The following is a 19,124-nucleotide window of genomic DNA, read 5'->3' on the forward strand; positions in this document are numbered from 1 at the left end:
AAGGATCAGGCATGCTGACCATTGTTCCCAATTCTTCAATCCGCACTCCTGACGAGCAAAGCTTCACACCTGGAGGGAGCAGGGCCTCACTTATTAGCTCACTGAGGGTTAATGTGGCCATTCTGGCAGCCTGGGCAATGGTACCACCTCTACCACCAGCCTGGGCAATGGTACCGCCACTGGCTCCGGCCTGGGCAATGGTGCCACCTCTGCCACCAGCCTGGGCAATGGTACCACCTCTGCCACCAGCCTGGGCAATGATACCACCTCTGCCACCAGCCTGGGCAATGGTACCACCACTGGCACCAGCCTGGGCAATGGTACCACCTCTACCACCAGCCTGGGCAATGGTACCACCTCTACCACCAGCCTGGGCAATGGTACCGCCTCTACCACCAGTCTGGGCAATGGTACCGCCACTGGCACCAGCCTGGGCAATGGTACCACCTCTACCACCAGTCTGGGCAATGGTACCGCCACTGGCACCAGCCTGGGCAATGATACCACCTCTGCCACCAGCCTGGGCAATGGTACCACCTCTACCACCAGCCTGGGCAATGGTACCACCTCTACCACCAGCCTGGGCAATGCTACCGCCTCTGCCACCAGCCTGGGCAATGGTACCGCCTCTGCCACCAGCCTGGGCAATGGTACCGCCTCTACCACCAGTCTGGGCAATGGTACCCCTCTACCACCAGCCTGGGCAATGGTACCGCCTCTACCACCAGTCTGGGCAATGGTACCCCTCTACCACCAGCCTGGGCAATGATACCGCCACTGGCACCAGCCTGGGCAATGGTACCCCTCTACCACCAGCCTGGGCAATGGTACCGCCTCTACCACCAGCCTGGGCAATGGTACCACCTCTACCACCAGTCTGGGCAATGGTACCACCTCTGCCACCAGCCTGGGCAATGGTACCGCCTCTACCACCAGCCTGGGCAATGGTACCACCTCTACCACCAGCCTGGGCAATGGTACCGCCTCTACCACCAGCCTGGGCAATGATACCGCCACTGGCACCAGCCTGGGCAATGATACCGCCACTGCCACCAGCCTGGGCAATGATACCACCTCTACCACCAGCCTGGGCAATGATACCGCCTCTACCACCAGCCTGGGCAATGGTACCACCTCTACCACCAGCCTGGGCAATGGTACCGCCTCTACCACCAGCCTGGGCAATGATACCACCTCTACCACCAGCCTGGGCAATGATACCGCCACTGGCACCAGCCTGGGCAATGGTACCACCTCTACCACCAGCCTGGGCAATGATACCGCCACTGGCACCAGCCTGGGCAATGATACCACCTCTACCACCAGCCTGGGCAATGGTACCGCCTCTACCACCAGCCTGGGCAATGATACCACCTCTACCACCAGCCTGGGCAATGATACCACCTCTACCACCAGCCTGGGCAATGATACCGCCACTGGCACCAGCCTGGGCAATGATACCACCTCTACCACCAGCCTGGGCAATGATACCACCTCTACCACCAGCCTGGGCAATGATACCACCTCTACCACCAGCCTGGGCAATGATACCACCTCTACCACCAGCCTGGGCAATGATACCGCCACTGGCACCAGCCTGGGCAATGATACCGCCACTGGCACCAGCCTGGGCAATGGTACCACCTCTACCACCAGCCTGGGCAATGATACCGCCTCTACCACCAGCCTGGGCAATGGTACCACCTCTACCACCAGCCTGGGCAATGGTACCGCCTCTACCACCAGCCTGGGCAATGATACCACCTCTACCACCAGCCTGGGCAATGATACCGCCACTGGCACCAGCCTGGGCAATGGTACCACCTCTACCACCAGCCTGGGCAATGATACCGCCACTGGCACCAGCCTGGGCAATGATACCACCTCTACCACCAGTCTGGGCAATGGTACCGCCTCTACCACCAGCCTGGGCAATGATACCACCTCTACCACCAGCCTGGGCAATGATACCACCTCTACCACCAGCCTGGGCAATGATACCGCCACTGGCACCAGCCTGGGCAATGATACCACCTCTACCACCAGCCTGGGCAATGATACCACCTCTACCACCAGCCTGGGCAATGATACCACCTCTACCACCAGCCTGGGCAATGATACCACCTCTACCACCAGCCTGGGCAATGATACCGCCACTGGCACCAGCCTGGGCAATGATACCGCCACTGGCACCAGCCTGGGCAATGGTACCACCTCTACCACCAGCCTGGGCAATGATACCGCCTCTACCACCAGCCTGGGCAACGGTACCACCTCTACCACCAGCCTGGGCAATGGTACCGCCTCTACCACCAGCCTGGGCAATGATACCACCTCTACCACCAGCCTGGGCAGTGATACCGCCACTGGCACCAGCCTGGGCAATGGTACCACCTCTACCACCAGCCTGGGCAATGATACCGCCACTGGCACCAGCCTGGGCAATGATACCACCTCTACCACCAGCCTGGGCAATGGTACCGCCTCTACCACCAGCCTGGGCAATGATACCACCTCTACCACCAGCCTGGGCAATGATACCACCTCTACCACCAGCCTGGGCAATGATACCGCCACTGGCACCAGCCTGGGCAATGATACCACCTCTACCACCAGCCTGGGCAATGATACCACCTCTACCACCAGCCTGGGCAATGATACCACCTCTACCACCAGCCTGGGCAATGATACCACCTCTACCACCAGCCTGGGCAATGATACCGCCACTGGCACCAGCCTGGGCAATGATACCGCCACTGGCACCAGCCTGGGCAATGGTACCACCTCTACCACCAGCCTGGGCAATGATACCACCTCTACCACCAGCCTGGGCAATGATACCGTCACTGGCACCAGCCTGGACAAGACTCAGCTACTCACTGGTTAAATTTGCTGAGCAATCGAGGAGCCAGTAAACTCATTTACAAGAATTGTTGTAATTGAGAACTGGAATGTATCTCATATTCGTTAGTTAATTTCAATCCACCAGAAAAAGTGAAGACCCATTCTAATTGTGCTATGGCTACATCATTGTCCAGTATGTAACTATTTGCTGGATAGCTGTGTGAGGCAGTTTTCAGGTTTTATGAATCTAACAATTTATAGTCACAAACATTTTAGGTTTCCAAGTTGACATCAGTATATTAGTCATGGGCTCAATTTTATAATGCATTTATGTATGGCATTTGAATGAATGAGGACCGTTTTCCTCCATTCCTACTCTCAGCTCAATCTCTGTTTTATGTGTCTGCTTTCTCATTATTTGAATTTTGTTTCTTTTGAAAAGAACTGAAGTACAGTTTCAGAACAAGGTCCTGTATGCAATGCGGCTTGAGGGAGGACCGCATGATCAGAAAGGGTCCCTTGTTTGGAATATTATTTATATGCATTGTAAAACTTGAACTGTATTCAAAGACTGAGGGAGGTTATATGTACAATTTGTAAACTAACACTGAAATGATTGTGATTATGTGTAACATGCATTTTTTACTATGTTAACACACAACAAGCTCTGCAATTGATTCTACTTGTATAACAGATGCTCCACAGTGTCTCGCTGTAACAAACCATGACGTTCCGGTAAAGGATGACCAGCTCACCCCTACACCTCAAGCTCCCAGTGTAGCATTTCCACTGGCAAAACCTCCTGTGGCACCACAGCCCAAAGAACAGGTCTGGAAAACATTTGGGGCTTATTGTAACAAAATAAGAAAATGTATGTATGTGTTATATTGAGGGGGAAAGAGGTGATGCAGGGTGGCAGGGTCCAGATGAGCGGTGGCGGGGGGGGGGGGGGGGGGGGACACAGGAGAATTAGGCTGAAGTTCATGTAAATCATCCGACTGCAAGAATATCACTGCATCTTAAATCATCCGACTGCAAGAATATCACTGCATCTTAAATCATCCAATGGCAGAAATATCACTGCATCTTAAATCATCCGACTGCAAGAATATCACTGCATCTTAAATCATCCGACTGCAAGAATATCACTGCATCTTAAATCATCCAACGGCAAGAATATCACTGCATCTTAAATCATCCGACTGCAAGAATATCACTGCATCTTAAATCATCCAACGGCAAGAATATCACTGCATCTTAAATCATCCGACTGCAAGAATATCACTGTATCTTAAATCATCCGGCCACAAGAATATCACTGCATCTTAAATCATCCGGCCACAAGAATATCACTGCATCTTAAATCATCCGACGGCAGGAATATCACTGCATCTTAAATCATCCAACGGCAAGAATGTTACTGTATCTTAAATCATCCAGCCACAAGAATATCACTGCATCTTAAATCATCCAACGGCAAGAATATCACTGTATCTTAAATCATCCGGCCACAAGAATGTTACTGTATCTTAAATCATCCGGCCACAAGAATGTTACTGTATCTTAAATCATCCGGCCACAAGAATATCACTGCATCTTAAATCATCCAACGGCAGGAATATTGCTGCATCTTAAATCATCCAATGGCAGAAATATCACTGCATCTTAAATCATCCAACGGCAGGAATATCACTGCATCTTAAATCATCCAACGGCAGGAATATCACTGCATCTTAAATCATCCAACGGCAGGAATATTGCTGCATCTTAAATCATCCAACGGCAGGAATATCACTGCATCTTAAATCATCCAATGGCAGAAATATCACTGCATCTTAAATCATCCAATGGCAGGAATATCACTGCATCTTAAATCATCCGACTGCAAGAATATCACTGCATCTTAAATCATCCAACGGCAGGAATATCACTGCATCTTAAATCATCCAATGGCAGAAATATCACTGCATCTTAAATCATCCAATGGCAGGAATATCACTGCATCTTAAATCATCCGACTGCAAGAATATTACTGCATCTTAAATCATCCAAAGGCAGGAATATTACTGCATCTTAAATCATCCGACCACAAGAATATCACTGCATCTTAAATCATCCAATGGCAAAAATATTACTGCATCTTAAATCATCCAACAGCAAGAATATTACTGCATCTTAAATCCTCTGATCATAAGGATGTTACTGCATTTTAAATCATCCGACCCCAAGAATAATATTGCATCGTAATTAGATTCCCAATGTTTTTGAATCTAAACCTACTTTAAATAGTTTATAATTTTAACATGTTGTTGAAGTTGCTGTTTCATTTATCCTTGACATTGCATTCGATCCCCATAGTTCAGTAGATTTAAAGTATCATTAGAAGCCCTTTCCTGCACCATTTCCCTGTACTTTGCTCCTCTTGTCTGCAGACAGTAACTCTTGTTTTTTTTTTGGTCTGTTGTGGCGAAAGGTCCATCGAGGTTTTTTATGTTTTAATTTGGTATGTCTGTTCGCCTTTCTTGCTTTTTAGCCTTTAGCCTTCAAACATATTTTTGACTTGTCTCATAAAGTAAATGAATAAGGAAAATGAATTGAAGCTACTGAAATAGAGAAGCTTTCTTCAAACCATGGAGATGTATTCCAGTCCTGTTAAATTATGGGGATGATATTTAGTGAATGAAGCTGATCAGAGTTAAATAATAATATTGATCAACATGATTTGAATAATTGAATAGTGTACATTAATCTAATGTTAAATGGATGTCTTGAAATTCATATTTAATTAACCACCCTTCTTCCTCCCCCTATTAACTTGAGTGAATAAAAGTAGCTCGGGGAAGAACACATGATTCCTGGTCTAAAATCTCTCTGTAAAGAATCTTACAACACCAGGTTATAGTCCAACAATTTTATTTGAAAATCACAAGCTTTCAGAGATTATCTCCTTCGTCAGGTGAGTGAGTGGGATTCCTTGAACATTTCGCATTTATAGTCAGAGAACAATACCTGGTGATTACAGATAATCTTTCCAACTGCCCGTTGTCAAGGCAATCAAAGTGTTCAGACAGAGAGGTGTTACCTACAGGACCACCGAATACACAAACGGCCAGAACACAAGACAGAGAGAGAGAGGGAGAAACATCCGAAAGGAAGAGAAAGACAGAGAATTAGGCTGAAGTTCATGTAAATCATCTGACTGCAAGAATATCACTGCATCTTAAATCATCCAACGGCAAGAATATTACTGCGTCTTAAATCATCCAACGGCAAGAATGTTACTGCATCTTAAATCATCCAAAGGCAAGAATATCACTGCATCTTAAATCATCCAATGGCAAGAATATCACTGCATCTTAAATCATCCAACGGCAAGAATGTTACTGCATCTTAAATCATCCAACGGCAAGAATGTTACTGCATCTTAAATCATCCAAAGGCAAGAATATCACTGCATCTTAAATCATCCAATGGCAAGAATATCACTGCATCTTAAATCCTCCAATCGTATGGATATACTGCATCTTAAATCATCCGACCGCAAGAATATTACTGCATCTTAATTCCTCTGATCATAAGGATGTTACTGCATTTTAAATCACCCAACCCCAAGAATAATATCTCCACATCATAAAATCTCTCTGACATGTGCTTCCCTCTGATTTTTGTCGTTGTCGTGCCTTGCCACCGTGGCACTTGAAACCGAACCTTCATTTGAAGAATGACATCTATCGTATCTGAAATTGTGTAACCTATCTCCTTTTTTTCAAAAAGGAAAAAGAAATGTTTTGTGTTTTCTCCCTGAGCATTTCCTCTGCCCTTTAATTTTCTGTGACTGCTACTCTATTATTGGTGGGGGGAGGAATGTGAGAGTGGCTACGGTTGACCCTGCCCACCCTCTCGACTGCGTTTTCTGTTCCTTGCTCTCCTGTGTGATCTGCAAATCTTAACTGCTGCAGAGGTTGAAAATAGAAGCTGAACCTCAGTAAGCCCTAAGCCGTGAGAACTCTTCTGACATCTCAATCCAAAGATTTGAAAATCCCATGGAAGATGTAAAACAAGTATGTCTTCCTGTGTTTCTGTTGAAGTTATCTATTGTGGCCAGGTGACTGAATGGGGTGATGTTTTGCTTATAACTTCTAGGTTGCTGTTGGTGAGAGTAATGCTAAAGAAGTCCTCGTTCAGCGCAGATTCCAGTTGTCCTCATTGAACCCTCAGGAGCGGATAGACTACTGCCATCTTATTGAGGAGTTAGGTGTGGTATTTTTCTTACAATTGGTGCTATGTTATCCATTTTCAAAAGAAAACGTTTTGCTCCATAGCATTCGTAATGCTACTTCACTATGTCTAATTCATAGAATCTTACAGCACAGAGAAGGCCATTCGGCCCATCGTGCCTGTGCCGGCTACAATTAATCCCATTCCCCTGCTCTTTCCCCATAGCCTTGTAAATTTTTCCCATCAAGTATTTATCCAATTGCCTTTTGAAAGTTATTATTGAATCTGCTTCCACCACCCTTTCAGGCAGTGAATTCCAGATCATCACAACTTGCGGTGTAAAAAAAATTCTCCTCATCTCCCCCCTGGTTCTTTTGCCAATTATCTTAAATCTGTGTCCTCTGGCTACTGCCCCTCCTGCCAGTGGAAACAGCTTCTCCATATCTACTCTATCAAAACCTTTCAGAATTTTCCGCTGGAGTATTGCTTACAATTCTGGGCACCACACTTTCGGAAGGATGTCAAGGCCTTGGAGAGGGTGCAGAGGAGGTTTACCAGGATGATACCAGGGATGAGGGACTTCAGTTATGTGGAGAGACTGGAGAAGCTGGGATTGTTCTTAGAGCAAAGAAGGTTAAGGTGAGACTTAATAGAGGTGTTCAAAATAACGAGGGGTTTTGATAGAGCAAGTAGGGAGAAACAGTTTCCTCTGGCAAGTGGGTCGGTAACCAGAGGTCGTAGATTTAAAATAATTGGCAAATGAACTAAAGGGAAATGAGGATAATTTTTTTCACACAGAGGGTTGTTATGATCTGGAACACACTTCCTGAAAGGGCGGTGGAAGCAGATTCCATAGAAACTTTCAAAAGGCAATTGGACGTGTACTTGAAGAGGACTAATTTGCATAATTATGGGGAAAAAGCTGGGGTGTCGGACTAAATTCTACAACTCTTTCAAAGAGCTGGCACGGTTACGACAGGCCGAATGGCCTCCTTCTGTGCTATAAATTTCTATGATCTCTATGTATTTTGAACACCTCTACTAAATCTCTAAGGAGAACAACCCCAGCTTCTCCAGTCTCTCTACATAACTGAAGTCGCTCATCCCTGGTACCATTCTAGTAAATCTCCTCTGCACCCTCTCCAAGGTCTTGTCATCCTTCCTAAAGTGTGGTTCCCAGAAAAGGACAAAATACTCCAGCTGAGGCCTAACCAGTGATTTAGAAAGGTTTAGCACAGCTTCCTTGCTTTTGTACTCTGTGCCTCTGTTCATAAAGCCAAGAATCCCTCATGCTTTTTAAACAGCCTAAACAACTTGCCCTGGCATCTTCAAAGATCTGTTCCTGCAGCGCCTTTAAAATTGTACCATTTAGTTTATATTGCTTCTCCTCATTCTCCCTGCCAAAATGCTTCTCTTCACACTTCTCTGCATTAAATTTTATCTGCCATGTGTCTGCCCATTTCACCATCTGTCTATGTCCTCCTGAAGTCTTTTACTATCCTCCTCACTGTTAACTACATTTCCAAGTTTTGTGTACCCGCAAACTTCGAAATTTTGCCTCCTGTACCCAAGTCCAGTTTCTTAATAGTCCTAATACCAACCCCTGGGGGACAGCACTGTATACTTCCCTCCAGTCTGATAAACAACCGTTCACCGCTACTCTCTGCTTTCTGTCCCTTACCCAATTTCATATCCTCACAGCCACTGCCCCTTTAATCCCATGGGCTTCAGTTTTACTAACAAGTCTATTGTGTGGCACTTTATCAAACTCCTTCTGGAAGTCCATATACACAACATCAACCGCACTACCCTCATCAACCCTTTCTGTTATTTCATCAAAGAACTCAAATCAGGTTTGTCGGACATGATTTGCCTTTATCTGTGCTGGCTGTCATTTATTAATCCATACCCTTCCAAGTGACAATTTATTTAGTCCTGGATTATTGTCTCCAAAAGTTCCCCCATCGTCGACGTTAGGCTGACTGGTCTGTAGTTACCTGGTTTATCCCTCTCCCCTTTTTTGAACAGGGGTATAACATTTTCAATCCTCCAGTCCTCTGGCACCGCACCCATACCTAAGGAGGATTGGAAGATTGTGGCCAGAGCCCCCGCAATTTCCACCCTTACGTTCCTCAATAACCTAGACCGGGTAACATTTCTACTTTGAGCGCTGCCAACCTTTTACGTACCTCCTCTTTATCTATTTTTATCCTATCCAATTTCTCCACCCTCCTTCTTTACCGTAACATTGGCAACATCCTCTTCTTTTGTTAAGGCAGATGCAAAGTGCTCATCTCCAGGTCTCACCTTGGCCTATCCCCATACTTCTCCAGCACTTTCTCCACATTTGAACATCTGTTCACTATCCCTTCTTTCCACCGCTCCTTCAAAATCCTCATACTGAAATATCCTGCCTTTGCCCTCACTGAGTCAGTGTTGATTGACTTCTTAATCCATTCTTGCCTCAGCTTTTGGTTACTCAACCTCTCCTTCTTGGCTGATTTATCCAGTATCATCCCTCCATCTTCTGGTGCTGTCCCTACCTGTTTCAAAACTTCCATTACCAACCTTCTTAAAAAGCCCACTCTTGATTTCCTCTCACTACCAATTTACCTCCAACTGACCCTTTCTCTCCAAGATTCTTGAATGAATCATTACCATCCGTCAACAAGCGCATCAAATCCTGCTAATCCAGTTTCTGACCCGTTATAAGCTACATCATGTCGTGGCTGCAGCAATGGCTTGCTTTCCATTCTCCTCCTCTTTGACCTCTCTACTGCCTTCGACACTGTTGACCATTCCCTTCTCCTCCAGCACCTCTCCTCCGCAGTCTAACTCTGCAGTAAGGTTCCAGCTCTATTTGCCCCCGTGTAGTCACTACATGCATGTTCACCTTTGTGGTGTCCCAGATCTACATTCCCCACCTGTTAACTATCCCCACTATCCCTTGGCAATACCACTTCTAAACATGGGATGAGCTTGCACGTGGACGCAGATGACACCCAACTGTCCCTCTCCACAACTGCCATTGTCTCCAAGGCTTTTACTATACTTTATAGCTGCCTGCTTACCATCAAGTCCTGAATTAGTTGAAATTCAGTTCAATGTCTGCAAAACTGGAGCCCTCCTTTTCATTTTCTGCTAGGACCAACAATCTCTAGTTCCAACTGCATAACCTTGGCGTCCTGTTCATCCCTCAGCTGTATTCTTCAAGTATTGACTGCTTCCACCCTTTCTCTGCCTCACAGCTACCAAAACTCTAATCCAAATCTTTATCGCGTCAAGGATTGACTTCCCAAATGGTCTCCTCACTTGCCTTCCCAACTCCACAGTCCAGCTAATCCAACATTTTGTGACCTCTGTTCTGTCCAATACTCCTTTCCTTCCCAAGCTCCTCTGGTTCCTTGTGCCCCAGTAAATTGACCTCAGGATCTGCATCTTCAGATTCCTCCACGGCCTTGCTGAACCCTATCTGAGTGATGTTCTCCAGCCGTATGAGCCTACCTGCATCCTCCACTCCTCAGACTGCAGATTACTACTTGCTCCATGTCCTTCCGCTCCACAGAGAAGGGTGGCCATTCAGTCATTGCACCCTTGTCCTTCAGAGTTCGTTTCCAGAGCCACTTTGCCTTGCTCCCTAATTCCCTGCCATCAAAAGGCTCCAAAAAACATCCCTTCCTCTTATTCAGATTGATATCCATGAGGAGCACGATAAAGTGTTACAGACTAATGCTGGGATGCCAGCAGTTCTCCAGGACCTCGCCAAAGTGGTCATTCTTCATATTGTGACAGTGAGTGTTAGCAGGCGTTTTGACCTTGAGAGAGGCACTTCTATACTGGTTGTTTCATTAAATAAAGGCTCCAAAACCCACAGGCTACAGCCCTGACGTAGCCATCGAGATCATGCCCGCCGGGGCCCCTCTAGCACTGACCCTACGGGAGTTTGCGGGGTCAGCAGGAGGGCATTTCATTTACACGGGGCCAGTGGGCACACGTGCCCCTACAACAACAACTGCATTTATATAGCGCCTTTAACGTAGTAAAACAACAGAAGCGTTATCAAACAAAATTTGACACCGAGCCACATAAGGAGCTATTACGTAGAATTACATACATAGAATGTACAGCACAGAAACAGGCCATTCGGCCCAACAGGTCCATGCCAGTGTTTATGCTCCACACGAGCCTCCTCCCTCCCTACTTCATCTAACCCCATCAACATGTCCTTCTATTCCTTTCTCCCTCGTGTGTTTATTTGCCTCCCCTTAAATGCATCTATTCTATTCGTCTCAACTACTCCTTGTGTAACGAGTTCCACATTCTCACCACTCTCTAGATAAAGAAGTTTCTCCTGAATTCCCTATTGGATTTATTAGTGACTATCTTATATTTATGGCCCCTAGTTCTGGTCTCCCCTGCAAGTGGAAACATCTTCTCTACATCTACCCTATCAAACCCTTTCATAATCTTAAAGACCTCTATCTGGTCACCCCTCAGCCTTCTCTTTTCTAGAGAAAAGAGCTCCAGCCTGTTCAGCCTTCCCTGATAAGGACAACCTCTCAGTTCTGGTATCATCCTAATACATCTTTTTTGTACCTTCTCCAGTGCCTTTTTGTAATATGGAGACCAGAACTATGCACAGTACTCCAAGTGTGGTCTAACCAAGGTTCGATACAAGTTTAACATAACTTCCCAGCTTTTCAATTCTATCCCTCTAGAAATGAACCCCAGGTTAATGGCCTTATTAACCTGTGTCGCTACTTTTAGTGATTTGTGTATCTGTACCCCCAGATCCCTCTGCTCCTGTACCCCATTTAGACTCTTATTTTCCAAGCAGTCTGTGGCCTCCTCATTCTTCCTACCAAAGTGTACCACCTCACACTTATCTATATCGAAATTCATTTGCCAATTACACACCCATTCTGCAAGATATTAGGACGGGTGGTCAAAGAGGTGGGTTTTAAGGAGAGTCTTAAAGGAGGATAGAGAGGCGGAGAGGTTTAGGGAGGGAATTCTAGAGCTTAGGGCCCAGACAACTGAAGTCACGGCCACCAATGATGGAGCAATTAAAATCGGGGATAAGCAAGAGGCCAGAATTAGAAATAGAAACAGAAAATGCTGGAAAAGCTCAGCAAGTGAGGCAGCATCTGTGGAGAAAGAAACAGTTAACGTTTCAGGTCGAAGACCTTTCATCTGAATTGGAAGAGGTTAAAGTTTTTAAGCAAATACAGAGCCAGGGAAAGGGTGGGGGAGGGAGGGGAGGAAAGAACAAAAGGGAAGGTCTGTGATAGGATAGAGGACAAGAGTGATTAAATGACAGAGGGGATGATGGTGCAAGACAAGGAGGCTGATAATGGGACAGGCATGTAAACAGTAAACGGGTAGTAAGAGGAGGCGTGAGGCCAGTTAGGGACCATAAAGGAGATCTACTCATGGAGGCAGAGGGGATGGCCGAAAGAGGGCAGTAGCAACATAGATACAGAATTGGGTAAGGGGCAGGAAACAGACAGTAGTGGTGAACGGTTCTTTTTCAGACTGGAGGGAGGTGTACAGTGATGTTCTCCAGGGGTCAGTACTTTACATCTGTCTTTACCAAATCTGTGCTGGCTTTTGAGATACTGAGTGGGCTAAAAATTGATAAAGAACAGGCACTTGAAAGGCTGGCTGTACTTAAAGTAGATAAATCACCCAGTTCAGATGGGATGCATCCTAGGTTGCTGAGGGAAATAAGGATGGAAATCACAGAGGTACTGGCCATAATCTTCCAAATATCCGTAGATATGGGGGTGGTGCCAGAGGATTGGAGAATTGCAAATGTTACACCCTTGTTCAAAATAGAGTGTAAGGATAAACCCAGCAACTATAGACCAGTCAGTTTAACCTCAGTGGTGGGGAAACTTTTAGAAACGATAATCCAGGACAGAATTAACGGTCACTTGGACGAGGGTGGATTGATAAAGTAAAGCCAGCATGGATTTGTTAAAGGCAAATCATGTTTAACTAACCCAGTAGAGTTTTTTGATGAGGTAACAGAGAGGGTAGATGAGGGCAATGCAGTTGATGTGGTGTATATTGTCTTTCAAAAGACGTTTGATAAAGTGCCGCACGGTAAGCTTATCATAAAGATTGCGGCCCATGGAATAAAGGGGGCAGTAGCAAGATGGATACAGAATTGGGTAAGAGGCAGGAAACAGAGAGTAGTGGTGAACGGTTGTTTTTTGGACTGAAGGGAGGTGTACAGTGATGTTCCCCAGGGGTCGGTGCTGGGACCACTGCTTTTTTTGATATGTATTAATGACTTGGACTTGGGTGTACAGGGCACAATTTCCAAATTTGCAGATGACACAAAACTTGGAAGGGTAGTAAACAGTGAGGAGGATAGTGATAGACTTCAAGAGGATATAGACAGGTTGGTGGCATGGGCGGACACATGGCAGATGAAATTTAACGTAGAGAAAAGCGAAGTGATACACTTTGGCAGGAAGAATGAGGAGAGGCAATATAAACTAAAGGGCACAACTCTAAAAGGGGCACAGGAACAGAGAGATCTGGGGGTATATGTGCATAAATCGTTGAAGATGGCAGGGCAGGTTGAGAAAGCGGTTAAAAAAGCATACGGGATCCTGGGCTTTATAAATAGAGACATCGAGTGCAAAAGTATTGAAGTCATGATGAACCTTTATAAAACACTGGTTCAGCCACAACTGGAGTATTGTGTCCAGTTCTGGGCACTGCATTTCAGGAAAGATGTGAAGGCCTTAGAAAGGGTGCAGAAGAGATTTACTAGAATGATTCCGGGGATGAGGGACTTTTGTTATGTGGATAGACTGGAGAAGCTGGGGTTGTTCTCCTTGGAACAGAGAAGAGTGAGAGGAGATTTGATAGAGGTATTCAAAATCATGAAGTGTCTAGACAGAATAGATAGAGAGAAACTGTTCCTATTGGCAGAAGGGTCAAGGACCAGAGGACATAGATTTAAGGTGATTGGCAAAAGAACCAAAGGTGACATGAGGGAAAACCTTTTTACACAGCGAGTGGTTAGGATCTGGAATCTACTGCCCGAGGGAGTGGTGGAGGCAGATTCAATCATGGCTTTCAAAAGGGAACTGGATAAGTACTTGAAAGGAAAGAAATTGCAGGGCTACGGGGAAAGGGCGGGGGGAGTGGGACTAGCTGGATTGCTCTTGCATAGAACCGGCGCGGACGAGATGGGCCGAATGGCCTCCTTCCGTGCTATGACTTTTCTATGATTCTAGGTTAAGAAACAAAAGATGGGCCTGGAGTAACTGAATGGCAACAGCAGAACCATTACCAGCACCTGCTGTCCGAAAAAATGGGAGCAGTGGTTATGGTCTGAAGTTGTTGAAATCAATGTTGAGTCTGGAAGGTTGTAAATTGCCGAAACGAAAGATGAGGTGCTGTTCCTCGAGCTTCTGTTGAGCTTCATTGGAACAGTGTAGGAGGCCGAGGTCAGAGTGGCAGTGAGACAGGGAATTAAAATGGCAAGCGACTGTAAGGTCAGGGTCACGCTTGCGGACTGAGTGGAGGTGTTCAACAACGTGATCACCCAGTCTGTGTTTGGTCTCCCCAATGTAGGGGAGACTGCACCGTGAACAGCAAATACAGTTTACTAAATTGAAAAGTACAAGTGAACTGCTGTTTCACCTGAAAGGAGTGTTTGGGGCCCTGGACAGTGGGAAGGGAGGAGGTGAAAGGGCAGGTGTTGTATCTCCTGTGCTCGCACGGGAAGGTGCCGTGGGGAGGAGAGCGGGTGTTGGGGGTGATGGGAGAGTGGACCAGGATGTCGCGGAGGGAGCGGTCCCTTCGGAATGCTGAAAGGGGAGGGGAGGGGAAGATGTGTTTGTTGGTGGGATCGTGCTGGAGGTGGTGGAAATGGTGGAGGATGATACGTTGAACGTGGAGGCTGGTGGGATAGAAGGTGAGGACAAGGGGGACCCCATCATGGTTCTGGGAGGGAGGGGAAGGGGTGAGGGCAGAAGTGTGGGAAATGGGTTGGACATGGTCGAGGGCCCTGTCAACTACAGTGGAGGGGAATCCTCGGTTGAGGAAAAAGGAAGACATATTGGAAGCACTGGTGTGGAAGGTGGTATCGTCAGAACAGATGTGACGGAAACGGAGAAACTGGGAGAAGGGAATAGAGTCCTTACAGGAAGTGGGGTGGGAGGAAGTGTAATCAAGGTAGCTGTGGGAGTCGGTGGGATTATAATAGATATTGGTTGACAGCCAATCCCCAGAAATGGAGATAGAGAAGTCGAGGAAGGGAAGGGAAGAGTCGGAGATGGACCATGTGAAGGTGAGGGAAGGGTGGAAATTGGGAGCAAAGTTGATGAGAGCAGGAAGCAGCATTGATACAGTCATCAATGTAATGGAAAAAGAGGTGAGGGAGGGACCTGAGTAGGACTAGAACAAAGAACGTTCCACCCATCCCACAAAAAGGCTGGCATAGCTGGGACCCTTACAAGTTCTCATAGCAACACCTTTTATTTGGAGGCAGTGAGTGGAGTCAAAGGAGAAGTTGTTCAGTGTAAGAACAAGTTCAGCCAGGCGGAGGAGAGTGGTGGTGGATGGGGACTGGTTGGGCCCCCGTTCAAGGAAGAAGCGGAGGGCCCGCAGGCCGTCATGGTGGGGGATGGAGATGTCAAGGGACTGGAAAGGAGCACAGAGATCTCGGAGGGTTGTAGAGCTAGAGGAGGTCACTACAGGCACACCTCTAGAGCCAGCATGCAGCCAGAAAATCCAGTGCCTGGCTACCTTGGGGGGTTGGGGGAGATTGCCCAAGCACACTCCGAGACTCCAGCCATCTCCTCTTTGGTCCCCCATGCAAGGGACCCCCGCAATGAATATTTTTTAAAACACACGTTACTTTGGGGAGTCTAAACCGCTGCACCCACTCACCACAATGGGGCCTATTTCTGCCCATCAGGAGGGCCGGTATGCCTCATAACACTCTGTGTACTGGCTACCCAGCCCTATGCCAATCCTGACTTGGACAGGGAAGCGGGAACTCCCAGCGAGGGAGGGGCCACCCCGTGATGTCATTGGCTTTATGAGGGAGGGGCAGAGATTCCGCCCCTCGTAAGGCTGACTGGGAAATCGCAGCATTGGTGGGGCCCTGGAGCAGTGATAGTCCAGGGGAACCTGCTGAGGAAATTGAAGCCTTGAACCCTTTTGCACCCAGCACAGGTTCATTTATGGAAGAAAGTCGAATAAGTCTGAGTTAACCGATTCTTAATAAACTCCTGTTTGAGATAATTGATTCGAATTAGAAAAAGGTGAGAGATGGGTATCGTGTGGGCATTACTGATTAGGGTTGTGTGAATGGATGTCTCGGAATCAAACAATTGGAAGCCCACGTAAATTGCTGACATTAAGTATAGGCCGACAAACGAGTATTTAAAGAGGACATCAAGGTTTGTTTCCGCGCTTTATAAAACATCGGACTGGAAAACCTTCGGTACAGAAAACCCAATCCAGACAAAATATTTCTGTGCTGTAACTGGAAATTCTGTGTTGTAAAAAGATGAACCTAAAATATTGTCTGTCATTAGCAGTATATAGGCCTTCGAGGTCAATGATTTGACCATTTTTCAAGAAAAGTGTGGAATTTCTTTTTTAGGTGCAGTGGTACTGGACAGACAGTGCTTTGACCCTTCCTGTACACACATCATTGTCGGGCAGCCATTGCGTAATGAAAAATACTTGGCTTCTATGGCAGCTGGAAAGTGGGTTCTTCATCGGTCCTATCTGGAGGCGTGCAGAGCTGATGCCAAATTTATCCAGGTTATGTATTCCCAGCAAACTGTCTCAATCAAAACCGATGCATAAGAACTGCTTTGTGTCTTTCAGATATAAACGGTGTTATTTACAAAATTTGCATTCTGTTTCATTTACATTCCTTTGTATATCACCAGCCTAATCTATATGAGAGATGTGTGAAACTGATGGCCCTGTAATATATATTTTTGCCCATAAAGTTTGGATGTTAAGACCTCTTTCCTACTATGTTCCCTCTCTTTCTGTACAATATTTTGTACTTTTTGGCCAGCATCAGTCCTATTTGTTGCCAGCCCAAATCACAGCCTCAGTCATGTTAAGTCTGTTTGATTTTTTTTATTTTGGGAGAAAGCTCTCTCAGGCCAAGAAAGCAAAAGGTTTTAATTCTGCTTCTTAGTCGCTGCCTGTTCTTCAGGTCATTTGTCCAGGACACTGGTCTGTGACTATGGACCTAAGATCCATACTTCCATCTGGCCGTAACACGTTCTCCTCAAACCTGCTTAAACATACCGTGTTCACAGAATAAATTGCCAGTGTACTGGCTCAGGTTCTTGACATGTTCCCAGTATTATGCTTGCACTGCATTCCCTTTTATTATCCTGATTTCCAAGAATGCAGCAATACAGCTCCAGGTAGACCCACTGGTTAGCTCTTAGTGCCAAAAACATTCTCCATCCTCCTCCAGATTTGTCTTATAGGCTTGATCTGGCACTTCACAGAGACGAACCCCTCCCTGCCTGATGGCCAAGCTCTAGAAAGGGTCAGGTGAATTATTCTTATACTTGTTCGTGATTCCCAGAAAATACTATGTTCTTGAAGCTCAAGATGCAAAGTGAAAAATCTTGCCACACCTTGTTTAGTTTTACTCTGCGACATCCATTCTTTCAATGCTTTTTTTAGTTCTGCCAAGCTAGATTCATGAGCCTGCCCTTATTGGCATGCATATAGTAAGCAGCCAGCTGCAGCCTGCTAACATGGTGGGAGACCATACTGTGCTGATTAGCAAGCCTTCAAAATCTGATCATTAAAATCCACCTGCTTGGAATCTTAAATTCCACCAAACAATGTGCTGCTTTTATAGCTGATTTTGTTTCCTTGTAAGGCTTTAGTTTGGTGCTGGGGAATGGAACAAAACTTATACATTTTGGGCATCCAGTGTCAGAAAAAAGCACTGCCAGATGGGGAATAGCAAAGTCAAATAGAAAATAAAACTCCCTTTACTCAGAACTATGAACACTTTTGCAATTTTCCCACTCCTTACAATGACCTTAGTGTGGCTGCCAATTTGTGCTGAATTGTAACCAATTCAGCACTGTGAACCCATACTCAGGTAACTGGGTTCATTTCATATAACAGCCATATAGCTGGCAAGGAGAGAGGGCACCATCATCCCATCAGTCTGGGCTGGATTGAAACTAAGTTCAAGAAGTGAAAGGACAGTGCCCTAATCCAGTGCACCCTTCAGTCCCCACCCTAAAGTTCCTTATTCTCATAAAGGTCATACTGCAAGATGTAGTTTCATTGCGAGCACTGAGCTCTTCGTATACAAAGCCTCTTTTATATGGCGTAAGAATTTTCTATTCTTGGGCCTGACATATAATTACTTTCCTAGATTGCATTTGAATTTCAAATCTCCGAAAATCCCTCGTAGAATGAAAGGTTTCTTAGTTCCAGAAAATTATTTATTTCTTACAGTAATAAAATGTCAGGTAAAGCTTATAGAGGTTCCTTGTTAACAACACTGTACAATGTATTTTACTTTGATGTCATTCGGCAGCGGAAGAATTGCTGGGTAAAGACACAACTCATTGCATCAGACCTCCCCTCATTAAAAGTCTCTTGTGTCTCTCAGTTCATTGCTGTGCCTCGGTGACCTTCCTCGTGTGAGGAGCTGGCTATTATTTTTAGAACAGTGCTCAATCTGTGTTACAGTATTGAGGATTTGTCACTGTCACGGGGCTTTCCAACTATGGATGGTCACAACCTGGGCCTTCATTGTTTTTCCACCAATCATAACTTCAAGGCTTGCAAGGATGGTCATATATCACCCAAAATCATCAACGGCAAGATCACTCTGCTTAACTCCAGGAGTGTATTATCAGAGTCTGGGCTACACTAGGAAAACTTGTAAGCAGAAATACTTTGTGGGGTCTTGTTTCCTTTTTCATTATTTTTGAATATGTTCTAATTCGGTTGTTTCCACTCCTGCTCTACTATACGCGCAAAGTAACTGTTGGCCTGGGCCCTAATTTCCTAATCTTCTCCTC

The 19,124-nt window shown here is 46.0% G+C and overlaps 1 protein-coding gene across 1 annotated transcript in view; it reads left to right on the forward strand.

Annotated features, from left to right (window-relative positions):
- Nucleotides 1-19,124, forward strand: part of topbp1 (DNA topoisomerase II binding protein 1) — a 162,914-nt gene that overhangs the window by 124,703 nt on the left and 19,087 nt on the right. Inside the window, exons 22-24 of the mRNA XM_067999941.1 lie at nt 3,539-3,672; nt 6,988-7,099; nt 16,700-16,863. Coding sequence (XP_067856042.1) covers nt 3,539-3,672; nt 6,988-7,099; nt 16,700-16,863 — 410 coding nt within the window. The remainder of the gene's footprint in view (nt 1-3,538; nt 3,673-6,987; nt 7,100-16,699; nt 16,864-19,124) is intronic.

The sequence above is a fragment of the Heptranchias perlo genome, chromosome 2, assembly GCF_035084215.1.
Source record: "Heptranchias perlo isolate sHepPer1 chromosome 2, sHepPer1.hap1, whole genome shotgun sequence".
NCBI lineage: Eukaryota > Metazoa > Chordata > Chondrichthyes > Hexanchiformes > Hexanchidae > Heptranchias > Heptranchias perlo.